This window comes from Rhinolophus sinicus, linkage group LG17 (genome assembly GCF_036562045.2).
Source record: "Rhinolophus sinicus isolate RSC01 linkage group LG17, ASM3656204v1, whole genome shotgun sequence".
Classification (NCBI taxonomy): domain Eukaryota; kingdom Metazoa; phylum Chordata; class Mammalia; order Chiroptera; family Rhinolophidae; genus Rhinolophus; species Rhinolophus sinicus.
Genome location: NC_133766.1, coordinates 23,752,411 through 23,771,579, shown reverse-complemented (window position 1 = coordinate 23,771,579; position 19,169 = coordinate 23,752,411). Strand labels below are relative to the sequence as shown.

The 19,169-nt window shown below is 50.9% G+C and overlaps 1 protein-coding gene across 2 annotated transcripts in view; it reads right to left on the bottom strand.

Moving 5' to 3' along the window:
* The window catches only part of PIK3C2B (phosphatidylinositol-4-phosphate 3-kinase catalytic subunit type 2 beta), a 64,025-nt gene that overhangs the window by 12,315 nt on the left and 32,541 nt on the right, over positions 1-19,169 (bottom strand). For both annotated transcript variants that reach the window (XM_019711443.2, XM_019711444.2), the window contains 14 exons: positions 18,076-18,271; positions 16,889-17,011; positions 13,298-13,465; positions 12,604-12,715; positions 11,298-11,440; positions 9,792-9,980; positions 8,533-8,626; positions 8,284-8,378; positions 7,647-7,827; positions 6,771-6,878; positions 6,029-6,121; positions 4,684-4,813; positions 3,741-3,877; positions 196-365 (listed from right to left, as the gene is read on the bottom strand). In XM_019711443.2, the coding sequence (XP_019567002.2) occupies positions 196-365; positions 3,741-3,877; positions 4,684-4,813; positions 6,029-6,121; positions 6,771-6,878; positions 7,647-7,827; positions 8,284-8,378; positions 8,533-8,626; positions 9,792-9,980; positions 11,298-11,440; positions 12,604-12,715; positions 13,298-13,465; positions 16,889-17,011; positions 18,076-18,271 (1,939 nt within the window). The remainder of the gene's footprint in view (positions 1-195; positions 366-3,740; positions 3,878-4,683; positions 4,814-6,028; positions 6,122-6,770; positions 6,879-7,646; positions 7,828-8,283; positions 8,379-8,532; positions 8,627-9,791; positions 9,981-11,297; positions 11,441-12,603; positions 12,716-13,297; positions 13,466-16,888; positions 17,012-18,075; positions 18,272-19,169) is intronic.

The window sequence follows — 19,169 nt, the reverse complement described above, 5'->3', positions numbered from 1 at the left end:
CTGAGCCACCGGGCGGCCCAAGTTCGATCTCTTAATCAGTCTTCTCTTCTCCAGAGTTGTTCAGCCCGGGGACCATGCTCTGAAGTGCAGCCCCTCCCATTATGGGCTTGTGTCCCAGCTCTGAACCACTTCTGCTGACCACCGCCTGCCTTACACACATATGCTGGCTTCAGGAGACCACTTAGGACCACTTACCGCTTGATATTGCCAAACATCTGGGCGTGGCCCAGGAAGCGGCCAAAGTCTATGTGGAACATGTGGCCAGTCGTCTTCAGCATGATGTTGTCATTGTGTCGGTCACAGATGCCTAAGACGTAAGTGGCCACACAGCAGCCAGCACAGGAATAGATGAAGTTCTCCACGGCCTGGGAGGAGGGAAAGCAGCAGGTAAAAGAGGACACAAAGCTGGCTTAAAAAGACTCCAAGGGCCACAGCCAGACTGAATTCCACCAGCTCTGGCCTCTCTCACGAGTTCCAACAACACTTCACATCTGCCTGTTCAGCCTTCATCAAGTACTAACGTACACACTGATGCACACAGAAAAGGTTCTTATATCTTATGGAGCATGACAAGATGGAAGGCTTCCACAAATATTCCACCACTTTATCTGAAATTCATCTTCCTCTGTACCTTTCTGTCTCCCAGGGAGCATGGTTGGAAAGACAAACCATCCAGAGCCCAGACTTGACCAGCGCAGGATGAAGAGGCCTTAATAGACAGGAAGACTGACATGTACAACTTTCCCAACTGGCTGTGACAGTCTTAACTCAAGCACACACTGAGGCAGTTGACTTAAGGGTCCCTTCCTGACCTTGCTCAGAATTCTTCCATCCTTCTCCCTGACCCAAATACAACTCCCATCCCCAGTGCTCTTAGTAATGGCTAAATGCTAACCTCATTAAAGTCACTTCACTCTGAAGAAGAGCTGAGGCAGCTTAACACTTCTACGGGTATTTTACACTTGAAAACCAGACATCGCTAGTTGGATATCTTAATGTGTTAGAGATATTTTTCATTTTAAAGCAGGAGGGGAGGAGGGAAGGGATTGGATACACCTTATTTTATCTGGTCAATGCCTATCCCCTTATCTGGCTTTCCAGGAAGTAAAAATACATGGAATAAGCAAATGGACACCTTTCACCCTCTAAATCCTCTTTGTGAGGTTTATAGAATTCCCAAGAATTCAAGAAACACTCATCAGCAGAGGGCAACAATTGTTATAGACAACCAGGAATGTACGAAGTTGGGAAAGGGAGACAGCTTCCCAGATAGGGAATGTGTGTCCTCCCTACCTCCCTCTGCAAATTTCCACCCATCCTTCATGTGCCTTCCCGGAGTCCCACACCTTTTCCAGATCTCCCCAGCTCTCACTGACTCCGCCCCCACTGAGCCCCCACAGCCCCACAGCCCCACTGCCATTCAGTCAGGGCTTCGTCTTTTCACTCCCCCAGGGGCTAGGGATCTCATCTCCCAGCAGCTTCCTGTCTGTTCCACATGGCCGGTTTCAAAACTAGCGACACACAGCAACCTCCCACGTACTTGTCGAATTAAACCAGATGACTAATCCATAGGAAACTAAGAACAGCAAGTTTATAAAGTTACAGAATACACCTTCTGAAAGAAAGACTATTTCTATGCAAGGGAAATACATGAATGAAAGGAAACCACTCAATAAGGAGTAGAGCACATCAACTGCATCTTGACCTTCACCTCCAACAACTTGCCTTCCTGCCACAGATATTCTTTCTACCTGAAATGCATCCTATTTTGACTCACAAACAGCTGTGTGGCTATTGGCACATAACTAAAGTCCCATCACCTAAGTTATGCAGGGTGTAAGTCTCACCGAACAAGGGGAGCTCTCCTGATGGAAGGGGTTTCACTTGTAAGATATGGGGAACTCTCTTTTGCTGAGTAAGTGGCCAAGAGCCAAATGTCTCTAGTTTTTTCATACTGGAAGTCATCATAAGACACTACCAACGTTATTTTAGCAGGAAGGCCAGAAGGACTGAGAAACTAGCTTTGAAACACTTGATATTAAACGTTAAGATACAGAGTTAGTTTTCTGTGTGTGTATTCTTGTACGTACTTCTGTCATATTTATTATGACTTTTGATTACATTGGAGTAGCCATAGTTGCAGCGCAGTGCATGGTGGCTGTTTAATACTTGAAAAACACATGTTAGTAGATACAGTACACGGGTAGGTGGGAGGGAGAAAAGAATCCCTATTACTCCTCTCCAAGGGTAGAGGACCTTGAAATTTGCAACAGAGAAGGGGTGGGTTTTGGGGGATGGGGAAGGGATCACTATCCTCTAAAAGTATTGAGGAAATGCAAGTAGCCCCCTAAGCTAGAGCACAAATTATCATAAGATGGGGAGGTGTGGGGGGTGAGACTGGGGGCAGGGTAGGCAGGGCTGGATTACAAAAGGCTTTGTGTTCAGTGCTATGGATATTGGACTTTTAGGACATAGGGAGCCTTTGAAGAACTTAGAGCAAAGGAGTAGCATAAGCAGGTTTGCACTTTATTAAAATACAAACAAACAAACAAACAAACAAACAAACCTCAGAAATCAAGTAGAGAATAGTAGTGAAAGGAGGAGAGGCATGCAGTGGTTCAGGAACTGACAGCAAAGAGTTGAAAGAAATGGGAAGAAAAGGACAGGATTGAGAGTTATTTGGGAAGAAGAATCAGCAGGGCTTGGTGGGGGGGGGGGGGCGCAGAGGCAGCATCAGGACACCCATGGCTCTGGCTTGGGTGCGAGTCATACCATTTACTGAGAGAAAACACACAAAAAGCAGGTTTCAAAAGCAGGAGAGACAGAAAGCTGGGTTTTGCCTGTACTGAGTTAAGGTTTGGGTAAAACACAGGTGAGATGTCCACTAAGCAGGTGGTGACAGAGTGTACGGCTTGAGGGAGGGAAGAGGGAAGGGCTTGGAAAGGCATCAGCATATGGGTGGTAGTTAAAGTAAAAAGTGATAATAAGCTGGCACAAGAAGAATACAAAGAGTATAGCAGGTCAGGAATTAAACCCTGAGGAACGTTAATGTTTAAGGCCATTTAAGGTTATCTAATTATATGTTCACTAAACAACATTATAATTTATCCATGTAGGTATTCCCTCAGGAATAAAGTTCAGTGATCAATATAAATTAGTATTTGGATCCCCTTGGAAGTTAAATTATATAAATTAGCATTCTGTCTTATAGTCAGTCTCTTATGAGTTTGGTTATTCTGACTTGTTCCCTCCCCTAAACTTAATTAACCTGAGACTAGAGCCATGAAACTATGGACCAACCATGAACCACAGCAGTCCACCAAGGCCTTACCATCCAGTAAAGCTGCACCTGAGAAACAGGTCAGCCTTCTTTTCTTTCTTTCTCTTCCAACTAACTTTTGTTCTACAAAGCACTATGGGACCCCTCGGAGGGCACAGGAGAACTGAACAGGAGTCACAGTTAGGAGAAATACAGGTAGGTTCTCAAAAGTTGGCCCCTCTCCTCCAAAATTCAATCTGCCAGGGGAACTCAATGAAGGTTTCCCAGTTGGATACAAGGGATTTCCTGTCAGCTTACCAGTCATTGGACCCACCCTAGACATCCGGAGACACCAGTCAGCCCAGAAAGCCTGTTTCCCCCCAACACAGCTGAGAGGTCTCCTCTGAGCATGTGCAGGCGTCATGGTAACACAGCAATGGCCAGAGTCAGGCACACACCCGCCCCCAACCCCCAGTCCTACCTTCTCGTACTCATCCTCCCCAGGGTTGTGCTTCTGCAGCCAGTCGGCCAGGGGCCGGTCCTTGAAGGAGCCGGTCACCCCATGTTCCACCTGGATCTTGCGCAGGGTCTCGGCGTTCGGGATCATCTCCACCATCCCTGCGAGGGGGCACTGGTCATTCTCCAAGGCAGAGAGAAGGGGCTGTGGGGAGGGGACTACAGCACTTTGCTGGATGCTTCTCTGTAAATTCCACTGGGGGGCATTTGGACCAAGCCTGATGATAAGGGGAGCGAGTAATGGTGGAAAGGACGTCATTCCCTACGTCTCACATTCCAGTGACTCTGGTCTCTCCCATTCAGTCACAGCTGCTGCTCCTTTTTTGCTTTTAACTTTTACTCTGGGAATTTTCAAATACATGTAAGAATAAAGAAACGGATCATGAACTCACACACAACTACTGCCCAGTTTCAAAAATTATCAACACTTTGCTAATCTTGTTTAATCTATTGCACTCACCCAACACTGCGTTTCCCTCCTGGCTGGAGTATTTTAAAGCAAATCCCAGACATGTCATTTCAGTCATAAATGTTTCAAGTACAACTAACAAGGACATAACCACCATGTCATTATCACATCCAAAAAATTAACAATCATTCTTTCATGTCATCCAACCCAGTCCATATTTATCTATTCCCCAATTGCCTCAAAATCTATCTTTTTACAATTGGTTTGGTTGAATCAGGATCTGAAGTCCACAGAGTGTTTGGTTGTTCTGTTTTATTTAATAAGTCTCTCTCCCCCACCTTCTTTTTTTATATCACTCCACAGCTTCTAATAAAACCATCTTACCCTTTCCATGTTTCTGGAGAAGCACACAGTTTATATCGGGACTGGGCAAAAGGACAAGAAGCAAAGGGCATCCCGACCGCCCGCCCCCTCACACCCCCACCCACTGCCAACTGACCTCTGCCCCTGCCCGTGGAGAAGCAGCGGAAAATCACCATGCGCATGTCCAGCCCCTCCTGGACCCAGATCTTACTCATGATGCGAATCATCTGCAGGGTGAGCATGTCCTGGCGAAGGTCGTCCCCGCACTGCAGGCAGGAGAGAGGACCAGAACCACCTCCATCGCCTCTCGGGCTCCCGGGCCCTCCCAGATCTCCCGGGAGGACCTGAACTACAGTGACAGGGAGGGGCTGCCCAGCTGTCCACCTCTGCCCTGTCCACTCAGCTCACACGAGGTCAAACCACCAGAGCTGGGCCATGCGGTGTTCTGGCTCTTCCCCAACCCTACGTCCTCATCAGAACTGCAGTCAGGTTCCCCTTCTTCATGCAGCCCTCCTGACCATTATGCCCTTTGAAAACTTGAATGTTTATGCCTTGGATTCAGAACTTACACACAGCAAATATATATAAAAAATAAGTTACTAGGGGCGGCCGGATGGCTCAGTTGGTTAGAGCGTAAGCTCTGAACAACAGGGTTGCCGGTTCGATCCCCACATGGGCCGGTGAGCTGCGCCCTCTACAACTAGATTGAAGAAAATGAGCTGCTGCAGAGCTTTCGGAGGGCTGGCCTGATGGCTCAGTTGGTTAGAGTGCGAACTCTCAACAACAAGCTTGCGGGTTCAATTCCCGCATGGGATGGTGGGCTGCACCCCCTGCAACTAAAGATTGAAAACGGCGACTGGACTTGGAGCTGAGCTGCGCCCTCCACAACTAGATTGAAGGACAACTACTTAGAGCTGATGGGCCCTGGAGAAACACACTGTTCCAATAAAAATGTATTAAAAAAAATCAGAGCTATATTAAACTTTATTAATAAATAAGTTACTAAATCAGTTACTAAATCATGTATTTGCATTTCATCTCTCCCACTGGATTACATGTCCTGAGACTGTCATTCACTGCTCAGCAGCCTGGGTACCAGTTGGAGGACCTTATGGTTCAACTAGCCCAACGTGCACCTGACATATTAATTTCCTCTTTGACATCACTGCCAGTCATTCAGCCTCTGCTTGAAAACCCTCAGGAACACACAGATCACCGCTGTATCCATTCCACTGCTGGGGTAGCTCTGCCTCCTAGAAAGCGCTTCTGTATATTGAACTGCCAGTTGCCCCCCTACACGTCCCAACCTCTGCAGCAGAAATTAGCCTAGTTCCTTTTCACCTGGCGGTCTTTCATATATTAAAATATCAGCATGGAATAGCAGGAAGAGAACTGGCCTGGGCCTGTTGCTGCCACCCTTGGGTTCCCTCCTCCCCTGCCTACCACCTCCATCCCTCCAGTCTTGAGGGAAGTGTCCTCACCTTGAAGATGACTCGGATGTTCTCACCCAGCGGGTCCACATTCTGGAAGGAGAGCTTGAGGGGGACTGCATTGGAGTTGAAGTAGGAACAGTCCTGTCATAGTAGAGAGAGAGGTGACGAGGGTCAGGGTGATCCACACCCATGAAGGAAAATGGCCTGTCGACCTTGGGTCAAGCTGCTGCTCGTCCACCTGCTCATGGTTTCTTCTAGATTTTCTCAGGAGCCCTTATTCCTTTTTTCCCTCCCTATTACCATCACCCTGTTCAGTTTGTTATGACCTCAGCTCTAGCATGTGACCTCTCATCTCTTAAGTTCATTCTGCATACAACTTACTAGTTGCATGATTTCTGGTAAGTCATGTGTCCTATACCTCAGTTTACTCCTCTTTGAAATGGGGCTTCCAACAGTAGTGACTTCATAAGGGTCATGAGGATGGAATGCAATAACCAGCACAAAGCACTCAGAATGGTGCCGGGTGCACACAGTGCGCATAAATAATAGAAAACAGCTTCCCCAGCCCGACTTCAACCCAACATCATCAAGAGACACTCATCCAGCCCCGACCCAGTTCCTCCACCCTGCACAGCTGTTGGGCAAAAGTCCCTACACATTAGGGTTGGGGAGAGGCCCAAATATGCCTTTCATCCTCATCTCTCTCAGTAACCAAGTCAGCGAGGACCTCGCCTCCACTGAGCCCTCCCCAGTCCGAGAGCCCCAAACCCCAAACCCACGGGTCACTCACCCTGGGCACAATGCCCTTAACCAGCAGACTGGGGCTGAGCGGCAGGCGGCAGGAGCCATTGAGGGCAAAGAACTGTTTCACCTCCTCCAGGCCTGTGCGGAGGATCCCCTGAGAGGGACAGGAGAAGGGGTGAGGTAAGAGGCCCATAAGCTCCACTCAGAACCAGGTCTCTCCCCAAGGTGGGCGCCCAGCAGTGGGTGGTATATAACCAACGCCCTGTGAAGTGTGGACAACCTCCAGGAGACTATGAAAAAAGAAGACCATCCCTCCCATACCCCAGCCTGGGACAGTGCACGAGCAGAAAGTCCAACACCTCAAGAGGCTAGGTGATGACACAACAGCTCACAGGACGCTCCAGTGAGCCGAGGGCAGGCTGCATGTCACAGGGGAGAAGCTGCTCAGGCTGTGGCCAAGAAAAGTCAACAATCTGGACTTTACAATCCCTCAATTTTTAAATGTTAGCAACCAGGCACACTGCTGGTCTAATACAGGACCTTCGTGCAAATACATAAAGGTGTCCTCTGGGTGGCAGCGGCCCTGAGCCATGGCTCACAGCATAGTGAACAAAGTCTGGCTGGATTTCAGCCCTCACTTGCCCCCTCTGGCTGGGTGATCTTGTGCAGTGAACAATTTACACAACTGTGCTTACTTAGCCTTTGAGGAAAAAAGTTAAATCAAATGTTAATACTTTGCCAGACCTAACATATCCGTGGGCTGTATTCAGCTTGTGGCCTATAGGTTGGAGAGTCATCTTCTTACAGCTCCTGAATCAGAGATAGTCAAGTGCCATCCTGCTGGTCAGGCTGCCTAAGAAGTTACTGACTGGCTGTAGAAGCCTGGGACCAGAAGTGGGTAGAGGCAGCCTCTCCCACTTACCTGCCGTGCAGACGGAGCGGCCTCCCGGACCTGCTGTGCCAGCTTGGCCAGGGTGTTGACCAGCCAGCACTGGCGGTTAAACTCCTCTCTCAGCCCCTTGCCACAGCAACACAGCAGGGCCGCCAGCAGGTACTGGTAGCGAATGCTGAACTGCGAGTCCTTGAGGCCATCCTTCAGCAGCCTGCGGGGCAACGAGCCGGGGAGTCAGGACACTCAAGGGGTCACAGCAGGGGTGTGAGTGTGGGGAGGCTCAGACTTAGCGCCAACCCGGAAAACCCACCCCAAACTTGGGAGGGAAAATAGACTCTGTATACACAGCTTATACAGGGATGTTTATTCGTATCCCAGAATGTGCCCACTCTGCCTTTAAGTAGCGCTCAAAGCCGCTCAGCACGTTTCTCCTTTCCTTCTCCCGTGTGTGGATGAGGTGGGGGGAGGGGGGCCAGGGAAGATCCTCACTATGCTACACAGGGGTGGACTGAGACCCCCTAAATATTAAGGGGCTGTCCCAAGGCCATATGGTAAGTCAACAACATGGTGGAACCCAGACAGCTCAGCTCCCCACCCTGCCCGCCTAGGGATCAAGCAAGCCCAAGTAAAGGACACGTGTCTCCCCACTTTCTGCACACAGTTTTACCAGAAGAAGTAGTGAGTCACTCTCAAGTCAGAGACCGCTCGTTTTAGGAGGAAGCGCACCAAGGGGCTGTCCAGGTAGCACTCGTACTTTAGGGCCTGTTTAAGAGAGATGGACAATGAGGCGGTATTGGTCGCATGTAATCTATACCAACCACGAATCCTGCTCTGGGTTCTCAGAGGCAGAATGCAGACTGACATGGGGGCCTGGGGATGGGATCGTCAGAACTGGAGGGCAGGCCAGTCCACTGACCTGCACGAGCTGGGGTAGGTAGTCAAGCAACTCAGCATCTGACAGCGAGCCGATCCACTGCACAGCCATGTGCCGGACCTCCTGGTCCGGGAAGCTGCAAAACACAGCCCAGCACCCCCATCAGCCACCCGCACACTTAACGGCACCCAAGGGAGCCAGCACCCTCACACCTGGGTTTCAGAGGCATGGGTGGAGAAAAGGCAATGTCCCGCATACTGCCAAAGCTTCTAGAAGAATCTTTAGCACCTTCTCTGGATAGCAACCTCGAGAATGGCCCTGCCTCCTGGTCAGAACTGGAGGAAAGAATAGGAGGGTGGCCACATTCATTCCTTGTATGATTTAAGAAAATGGAATAAAGTCCTTGATCCCACTCCCACAGATCTCTTCCTCGATTCCCACTGGGCCAGAAAGTGCCATCATCAAACAGCCCTTATGAGGGTTAAAGCACTACTGCGTCTTGGTACAAGCCTTTCATGCAAATCTCGCCAGGCGAATTAACAGAGGGTCATGAAACTTTGTATAAGCCCATACACCTTGGCAGAATTAGTTTAGCACAGCAAAATGTTTGCCTCGAAAAGTCCTGAAGGCAAGACACATGGATCAGGTACATTTTAATTCCTGAAAAGGTGAGAAAGAAGCCATAAATACTGGGTACTGCCTGGGAAAAGCAGCCCAGGGTCTCAGACTGGGAGCCCTGTGCTCCCAGAAAACCCTTCAGAGGAAAGAGGGAAGAGAGGACTGTTAAAATAGACTGTTTTGGGTTACACAGGTGTATGCACTTGTCAAAACTGAGCAATTATGCAAGTAAGACTGAGGTATTTCCTTCCAAAAAAGGTAAAAAATGTAAGATTTTGCCTCAAAAGAAACAAAACCATAAACAAACATTGAGCTCTAGTCAATTATATTCATGCTAAAGTACTTAGTAGGGAGTTATGATGTCTGCAATTTACATCGAAATGCATAAAAAAGTAAGATGGACTCTGGATGAATAGATGGATACACAACAAAGCAAATGGAGCAAATGCTAATGGTTAGGATCCAGGATATTCACTGTAAAATTTTCTATTTTGTTATATGTTTGAGAAACATTGAGGGAAATGAGACAAATATAAAGCGAAAAAGGAGAAGTGAAAAAGCCCTGAATTTCCAGGCGTATTTTCCCACTTTCCCCGAGGGCTGGCTCAGGTCAGTGACGGGCAGTGCCAAGCCTTGGCTTCCGGAAGGACACCTGGCCAGGAAAGGTGGGTGTTACAACTCACGTGGCATGCAGAAGTCCCAGGGCATCCTGGTGGTTCATGTGGGTCCACTGCTTCAGGAGAGCATAGATGTCGGGCAGGCAAGCCCACTCCCAGCTGGGGGCGCTGGCGAGCACCAAGGGGAGCGAGCTCACCTCTGAGTGGCAATAATATCGCTTCTCCCACAAGCGCTTCTTGTCAGCATCAGTGAGCCTGAGGGTGGGGTGGGGTGGGGTGGGGTGGGGGTTAGGGAGAGGTGAGAGAGAGCAGAGCCGGCCAGTGGGTCGGGTACGTACTCTCCAAGAGAACGCTACACACTCTCCAACTCAGGGGTTCCCCCACCTTGCAGCACATTACCTGAGGAGCTTTGTAAAGTTCTTATGCCCAGGCCACACCCCATACCAATTAAGTCAGAATGTCTGGGGCAGCAACACTGGTATTTTTAAAAGTTGTCCAGGTGATTGCAATGTGTGAGGGGAACCAGGGCCCAAATCTCATCTTTGATGCTGACTCGGGGACATCTCAGACTGAGGCAGAATGCAGAGACAAAGGCGCCAAATTTGCTCCCTGTCCTGAGGACGCCCTGAGGGCACTACTGCCAAGTAGAGAGCCACCAGAGGGCAGTGGTGCCCATGTGATTGGTCTGGGCAGCTGAGAGGCCTGCTGGGCCTTCCAGGGGCCAGCTGGAGGTTTTATAGGACCTACAGATAATTAGGCCTTGCCTGAGAGCAGGTGTCTAATGGGAGGCGGGAGCTGGGGGCTAATGAAGCCGGGATCAGCAGAGGAGTGGGGGCGGGGAGATGTGCAGTCACTCAGCTGCTCTGGCCGTGCTGAGTGGGACATGCTGAGTGGGACATGCGGGATGGAGATGAGCCCTGCCTCCCTTGGTTCCCGCCACCCACATGCACAGGGTCCTGCAGAAGCCAGAGAGGTACACAGAGAGAGCAGGCAGGGGGGATCCCAGATCCCACCAGCACCTCCAGCTCTGCGTTCCTCACCCCTCTTCTCCAACCCTGGGGAGAGGAGCAGCCCCAAGGATGAGATCAGCTTGGACTCACTAACCCCTGAGAGCTACCAGCTTGCCTTGATACCTGATCCTTTTTGGAAAGCGACAGGGCTAGAGAAATGCCAAGGCTGTGTGGGTGTGGCGGGGGCATGAGGTGGGGGTAGGGTGGTGCAGTCAGCAGCCAACTGTCCCAATAGACAGCAAGCAGTATAGCTTATCTGGCGTGTGGGGCAAAGCTCTGGTCCTCTGGGCAAGCTGAGTCTGGGCCAAGTCCCCAGCATGGGATGGGCATTCCTAGACCTAATTTCCTGACCCTGACAGCTCCACTTGGCCGAGTGTCAGCTCATGAGAAAAGGCCTGGGGGCTGCCCTCAACAAAGCCCTTCCTGCCCAGGTGGCAATGCCCATGTCGTCCCACCTCTACTCTCAAAGCAGGAGGACAAGGACCTGGAGCTGGGAGAGGAGAGAGGTCAGACAGGAGGTGAGAGACTCCGAGGGGCCTGAGCCACATGGGGGGGGGCTCACCAGTACAGGGACTCCTTCTGCATGATGCTTTTAAGCACGTGTTGGTCTTCCTCTCGGAGGCTGCCAAACTCATAGCAGGGGCTGAACTTGTCTCCAGAGGGACTGGTGAACTTGATGTCGAAGGCAGAGGTGGGGAAGTCAATCTGGGGGACAGCATCAGAGAAGCAAGCAAAGAAAACAGGCAGGTGAGTGGGGGTTGCCACCTGCTTGGGTCTCCAGCTTCTCTCACACGCCAGCATTCCTGCCGTCCTCCCTCCTCCCTGCTTCCGCCTGTAACAGGGCTATAAAATAACCCCGTTAAATTTGGCACTGTCTAAAGTCACTTCCAGCAAAACAAGAGAAGGAAACAGAGAGAAATAAAAATAGGCAAGTGAGGAGATGCATGTAGGTGAGGGGACCAGGCCCAGGCCAGAGCTCTGAACAGAAGTGTCACCAGGCAGAGCCACTGGAAGTTTCCAAGCCGAGGTTGGGGAGCCTTCGGTGTGGTCCTGGAGGGCACTGCTGCCTGATAGGGGTCAGACCACACCAGGTGAGGGCCCTAGCAATTCCAAGGCCCGCGACCCTGGGTCCCCTGCTCTAAGCTTCCAGACGTTCATCCTCCTAAATGGATATTGGAGTTGAGTGAGCCAGTTCTCAGAAAGAGTTATATGTTCCCTCATTCAACAAATGTTTACTGAACCCTAATACATACCAATCATTGTTCTGTGCCCTGTGCATAGAGTAGTAAATAAGACAGACAAAAATACCTGCCTCTTGGAACTTTCATTCTATCTCATTCTATATCCACTTTGACATTCCGTGTTCCATACCAAGCGTCTCATGACCACAGAAAGGGGAGCCAGAAACTGGTAACCAGACCTTGGTCCTAGTGAGCCCCTCCTCCTCTCCCCACGAGCGGGTCCACCCACAGAGCACTGAGTGACCGGCTTCGGGGAGGGCTTCCCTTTGGGCCCCAACATGGGGTGGCTCAGATTTTATTAGACTTAGTAATGTGAGGATTATATTATGAGTAATATAAGGTACTCTGAGGAGTTGAACCACGGATGGCAAGGGTTTCAGACCCTACCTTCAGGATCCTTGAAATCAAAGTTAACTCCAGATGATGGGACGCAGATTCCACAGAACTCACCCCTGAGCTCCAAGTCTAACAACAGTCACCCAGTTGCTTCAGTCACATCATCATCCCATGCCCACCTTCCAGCACTTTTTCCTCCATCCCAGCCTAACCTCTAGGGAAAACTTGGCGCTGAGTCTGGTGTGGTCCTGATGGGTGGGTGGGAGACAGGGACTGAGGCTGAGGTCTCACCTGCAGGATGACACTGTCCGGCTGGTGGAAATTAGGTACACTCCAACGGGCACTGGAATTTTCCTGTGTTGCTGGCCATAAGCCCAGAAGCTTCCGGCCACAGGTTAGGACTCTAAGGAGGATAGAAGGTGGGATGAGCCAACAAGCCCGGGGGCTAAGGACATGGTTTCCCTCCTGCTTCCCATCCAAAAATCTGCCTTTTTTGCCTAATGCCATCACCCATATCCTCGCTCTCATTCTCCCCCTAAACTAACTAAACTATGGCCTTTTTCTTCTTCCAAGTCCTGGAAAAGCACCCCCTTCCAGGAAGTATTTCTGAGCCAACCACACCCTGGTCAGGAGGACCTGTTGGCGGGATGCTTCCTGAGGTAGAGACTAGACTAGATGACCTCTAATATCCCTCCAGTGACAAGACCAGATGACATGTTACCTGGACAGTGCATTTCCATGCCCCTCCCCAATAGTCCTGTGCCACCAGTCCTGCCCAGTAGCTATTGGTTACATCAATTGTCCTAGTCACTAGTCCTGTGCTTTGGTCTCCTCCACCAGCGCTGCGACCCTCTGGACTCTGCTGGTGAGCACCTCATGGCCAACCCTCCTGAGGGGTAGTGGCCAGTAGAGCAGCCAGGCCCTTCTTTCTATCCCCGTCCTTCTTTTCCAAGGCCAAGAAGCTGCTGCCCTGGGGCTCACATACTGCCTGAAGTTGAAGAGAGGGGTAGTGACCCAGCCCAGGGCTTCAGGCACCCGACGCTGCTTATTGGCCTCTGAGGAGCTCCCGGGAGGGGGGACGGGCAGAGCATAGAGAGTGGCACACAGCAGCGTCTCCCGAGGCAGCCGGTTCACGTGCACTGGGAAGCAGATCCTAGGGAGAACAGGAAACGACATCAGGAGGTCCCACCCTTGGGGCTTCAAGGGACAAGTGGCCCAGGAAGTCAAGCTAAGGCTGAGAAGTTGGCCTCTCTCTCAGGATACTGGACATGCTCCCTGGGGAAGTCTTTCTACAGAAGCAGGACAGTCCCAAACTATAGTTTAAACCTCTGCTGGATGCTCCTAGAAGCCCAGTACAGTGCCTTTGCAGCCACTCAGCGGAGTGAGGCAAACAGCCCATGACCTGGGGGCTGCCTGTGGTGACCAGACAGAACTCGCTTAGACAGAGCCACCTCAGAGTTGAGGTGACCGCATGTCCCACACTGTAAGCCAAACTCCTCTTGTTCTAGGACTTCTGCAGAGGGCCACCAAGGACCTGCTCCTTTTGACAATCCTTCTCCATTAGTGACCCCACCCCTCCCCTACTCCCTGCTGCTGAGCACAACCAGGAAGCAGCAGCATGTTCTCTGCCCTGGGTTCACCCTCCCCCACAGTCCTCCACCTGTCTGTCTTCTCCTGTCCCCTTCTCCTAACCCCCCCACCTCGGGGGCACAGGATGGTTTGTTCTCATCCCAAACATTTTCAAAGCCAAAGGGATACAGAGAAGGGGGTTCTCAAAGTCCAGGGGTGTGGGGTGGGGGCGGATGAGAAAGCAAATTGGCAGGGCCAAAAGGACTGGGACACACAAGCCCTGGCCACTACATAAGCCCAGAGGTTCTCTCCCAGGCTGCCCTGCCTGAATCACACCCTCTGAGTTCAGGATAAGGAGCTAGGGTGGGGGGAGGTAGAGGCGTGGAAAGAGAGGGAAGGCCCACATTACCTTTCTGGAAGCTATCCCTGGGCCAAAGTCCACACTGTCACACCCTCCTGGCCAGCCCAGGGCCCAGCAGCTCCTATGCCAGAGGGCACACAGGCAAAGCAGCCACCCTCAAGGTTAGCAGTTTCATGATAAGGCAGGCTCCCTCCACGCCGCCCCTCAATCCTCCAGGGGAATTTCCACCCAGGTCAGGCACTCCCTCCCTCCCTCCAGAGACTGGCTGAACTCTGCTCTGTCCCAGCTGCCTCTCCCCTGAGGGGCCCACAGCTATAATTAGAGCCCCCCAGCAGGCAGTGGACAAGCCAGGCCAGGGACTGGCTGGAGGTAGCAGAGCACGGCTGCCGGGCCTATTTTGAGAGGTAGCTGATCCCTGTGAGGCTGCAGTGGGAGGGAATCAGCTGACCCCACAGCAAAGTGCTAAGGGAGTGGGGCCTTATCCCTTTCTTTTCACCCAAGAAGAGGCTTCCAGTCTTGTGTCTGGAGGAAAAGGGGAGTGAGGAAACGTTCTACGTGAAACCATAATCCCTTGAATCAAACCTCCCTATGGACCTTCACCCGGGGTCAGACAGAATAACCAGTAGGTGAGCTGTAGCCCTGAACCCCCTCCCTGCCTAGAAACTCCTCCCCTTTCCTCTGCAACCCATTCCTCAACATCGCATCACACAAAAGGGCTCCCTCCCCCAGGAAGTCTTCCTGAGATGTGCTGGTTACAGTCCTGGCTCTGCCACTTACAACCTTGGGCAACCACTCACCGCTTTGCACCTCAGTTTCCTCATCAGTAAAGAGAGGAACACAGCTTCACATGTGTATACAGTGTCTGTGTGCTCTTTGCTATGTGACCCTGTGGCTACTGTACTGGAAGTGGGCTAAACAGGTAATACTATTTTCATGCATAAATATCTCCATGTATCACAAGTCACTGTGTCAGTCACTTGGAACAGAGAAACCGGAACTGAGAAGGCTCCTCCAGCTAAGAATAAGACAAAAAAGAAAGCATTTATCATGTGCTAGGTATTGTGCCAAAAGCTTTACTTGCAATGTCCCAACAGCTCTCAAACAATTCTAGAGGGTAGGCCCTGTTACCATGCACATTCTGAGTTGAATGATCTATCCAAGGTCGCACCCGCAGTAACGAGGGGACAATGACTACACCCAAAGCCTGAGCTCTGAACCTTACACTGTAGCGCCTTCTCTCAAATGCCTGGCTGGGTCTTCACCATGAAGGTGCCAAGAGGTCTCCCATGGGGCATCTGGACGGGTAGCGCTGAGATGACACCTTCTACAAGGCTCCAGGCAGGGGACCAGCCCTTTGAGATCTGAGGCAGAGATCTCAGAAAGGGAGTAGAATGAGACCCACAGGGTAGGCAGGCTGAGGCAGCACAAGCCAGGCTGCCTCTAGACCTCTGACACTCTATGGGAAAAGAGTCTAAGACCAACTTTGTGGGGTCTACCTGGGCCAGAGCAATGTATAGCACCCCTCCCTTGGCAGCAGAAGTAACTGAGGCCAGAGAATGCCAAGGGGATGGTGAAACTCATGAGCTACGTAATGCAGCTGTCCTTGGCCTCCAAGGAGTCTCTCCTGCGCATTTATTTCATTAAAGGACTTTACTCACACCTTTATTGCTCTAAGAGTTACACAAGTGTGAAGACAGGAGAAAGGGCCTGCCTCCCAGTTGTCCATCTGTAAAGTGCCCTCCCCACCCCGCCCCCCGCCCCCCAGCATTTCCACAGACTTTCTGTCTGCTATTTCAGCATTCTTGGCCTTCCCAAGGACCCTTCTCAGTCTCTCGAAGCTGTACTCCAAATATTGAAGCAGTAGTTCTGCTCTGAAAATAAAGACTCAGACATAGTCAGTCTGGGGAAGTGAACCTGAGGCAGCAAACCAGGGCTTCCTGACTATCTGGAGGGAGGACAGAGCACAGCGCAGAAGAGGCCTGGGGCAGGCAAACACCTGCAACCATTCGAGGCGCCCTCGCCTCCATTTCCTTCCTGCTTTGCTTGGCTGACGCCTACCTTCCCGGCAGCAAATTATTGTTGATATAAATGGTGATTAATACTATCTTGTGTTTATGGTTTCATATTTATAACTTATCTGTCTCCTGTCAGTGCCACAGATGCCTGAGTTAAACAAATGTCACCACTTTACAGTTGGAGAAACGGAGGCACAAAGAGAACCCAGGACTAGAAACAAAGCTAGAATACAGCCTTTGTTCTTTGGCTCCAAGCCCACTACTCTTTCCTCTAGACAACCTTCCCTTCTCCATCTATAAGTCCCCTCTCTCTATTCTCTGGAAACTTGGGGAAGAAAAGCCAATGAAAACTTTTAAAGGAAACAAGATCAAAACAATGACTTATCATTAAAACTAACAACTAACATCTATGGTCCTTCATGGTTTACAAAGAGCATTCATGGATACTCCTCACTGGAGTCTCATAACTCCTAGAGGGGTAGACATCATACTGTCCCCATTTAAGAATTAGGGAAGTGGAAACTCAGAGGTTGAACGACTTGTTTGGTTAGGGCAGTGAGGGAGCCTGGTCTAATGTAGGAGAGGGCCCTCAGCCTGAACTCAGGCATTCAGGAGCCTGGGAAGGGCTTACCGCTGGTCCCAGATGATGAGGTGGAAAAGGTACTTGGAAAGGTGAGCCCTTCGGGTCTGCAGGGGGCTGCACAGCTCCTTGCCACCGTGACTGAGGGAGCAGGAGAGGTAGAAGTCTTCATAGCTATAAGAGAAGGGGCATAGGTCAGGACCCTTGGCTCCCAAACCGATCTCAGTCACCCAGCTTAAGCCAAACTCCATTTCCCCTGGTAAAACTCCTCTGGGTCTCTGGGGACTTATAACATAGGGTTATGGGACAGGATAGCCAAATTGGATTTGCGGGGAGAAGCAATTACATCTGGATCCTTCTGCCCAGTTTCAGGCTTCATGTTGGGACATGGGTTTTCTTCCCTCTTCATGGGGAAGCAGACATGCAGCCTCCTCCTTCAGTCAGCTCCAGCCAGTCGGAGTGTGAGTGTGAGTGAGTGTGTGTGTGTGTGTGTGTGTGTGTGCGCAGGTAAGAAGCGTGGGGGATGCAAACGACATATGCCGGCATGAATGCCAGCACTTGGGGGTCCCTGTGGCTGACAGGTGCCTGACAGAAGAGGTCAGAGAAGGCCCTGGTTTCCCAGGCTGCCTCCTTTGTTCACTGCCAATCGCCCAGAGGAATACATTAAGTGAGGAACAAAGAGAGATGGGGATGGGAGGAGGAGGGAGGGATCTAGGAGGGGGTGGAGCCAAAGGCTTATTCCCTCAGGCCTTGGATGCTGGGGACCTTGCAGAGGAACGGAGGATTACCAAATGACAGTGCCTCTCCACACCCGCCCACCAATGCAGCCCTCAGGAACTTCAGACAAAGGGTCATCTCCCACCTCCCTGCCCCTCCCACTGTGCATCTGCAGGGGAGTGCAGCCATTGGCCATGGGGCATACACTGGATCTGGGAAGTGACCATCTGTCGCCTGTCTCTGTCAGCTGGCCTTGGCTGGGAGGGGGCAGGGATGCCGATGCAGCGAGCACCGACAGGGAACGCGGAACGGCAGGATCTGCCTGCTGCTGCCTCTTCTCCATCTCCTAAGGGACCTTGTCTCCTTTGGGATGTTCCAGGCCATGTCCCCCCCAGGCACTTGGCTCTCCCCCTCAGCCACCCTAAACCATCATGACACAGAACCTAAACACAGGGCAGTGGAAGAAGCCATTTGAAAGTCAAACTCTGCTTTTCCCTAGAGGCCATCAGGCGTAGGCTCACCTGGCAGCCCAGGTGATGGGGATGCGGTGGGTGGCATAGACAGTGAAGGCCAGGGGTGCAGCAAAATGGCAAGCGTCCTGGACCAGGTCATGCTTGTGGCTCCCATGCACTGCTGTCTGGAAGTCTGCATTGAACGTGCTGCAGTACAGCTCCACCAGTTCCAAGATGGCAGCTGTCAAGGCTTCCACAACCTTCTCTGTGAAAGAAAGGGGTCAGAAGGAAAAGTCATGAGGCCTCAATAAGCCCCATCTTGTTGCCATGGTGCTGAGTAGGATGGAATACCCTAGGAAATACTCCCCAAATGCCAGTCGGTTGTCTAATAGCTGTGACAAAGTTCACCCATCTGTGGTGAAGTGAGAAGAAAGCAGGAGCACATCATGAGCTTCTCATAAAATGACATTAAATTTTAAACATTGTCCTTGGTTTTTTTTTAAAAGATTTTATTGGGGAAGGGGAACAGAACTTTATTGGGGAACAGTGTGTACTTCCAGGACTTTTTCCAAGTCAAGTTGTTGTCCTTTCAGTCTTAGTTGTGGAGGGCGCAGCTCAGCTCCAGGTTCAGTTGCCGTTGTTAGTTGCAGGGGGCACAGCCCACCATCCCTTGCGGGAGTCGAGGAATCGAACTGGCAACTTTGTGGTTAAGAGCCCACTAGCCCATGTGGGAATCGAACCTGCAGCCTTCCGAGTTAGGAGCACAGAGCTCCAACCACCTGAGCCACCGGGCCAGCCCCTGTTCTTGTTTTTATCTATTGCAATTTATTTAATGTTAAATGTCCTTTCTTTTAGGAAATGGTAGGGATCATAATTGTCAGTTACTTTTAAAAAGTCTGCTTGGCAAAATAAAAGTTGATAATTTCTATGTTGGTCCCCAAAATAATACTTTTGGGGACATTTTATTGGTCCATGAAACTCAAAAGACTAGGAATCACTGATGAAAAATCCCAGAGATATGAGCTTTGTAGGACAAAGTTCTGCTTGAAAGACTTAAGAGGAAATCCTAGTGAAAAATTCTTTCTCACCTTCTCCCCAGGCCCACCCTACCTTAGAAATGCAGGGGTTATGAGCAGCCTGGAAAAGAATCACACCCCCCCAAG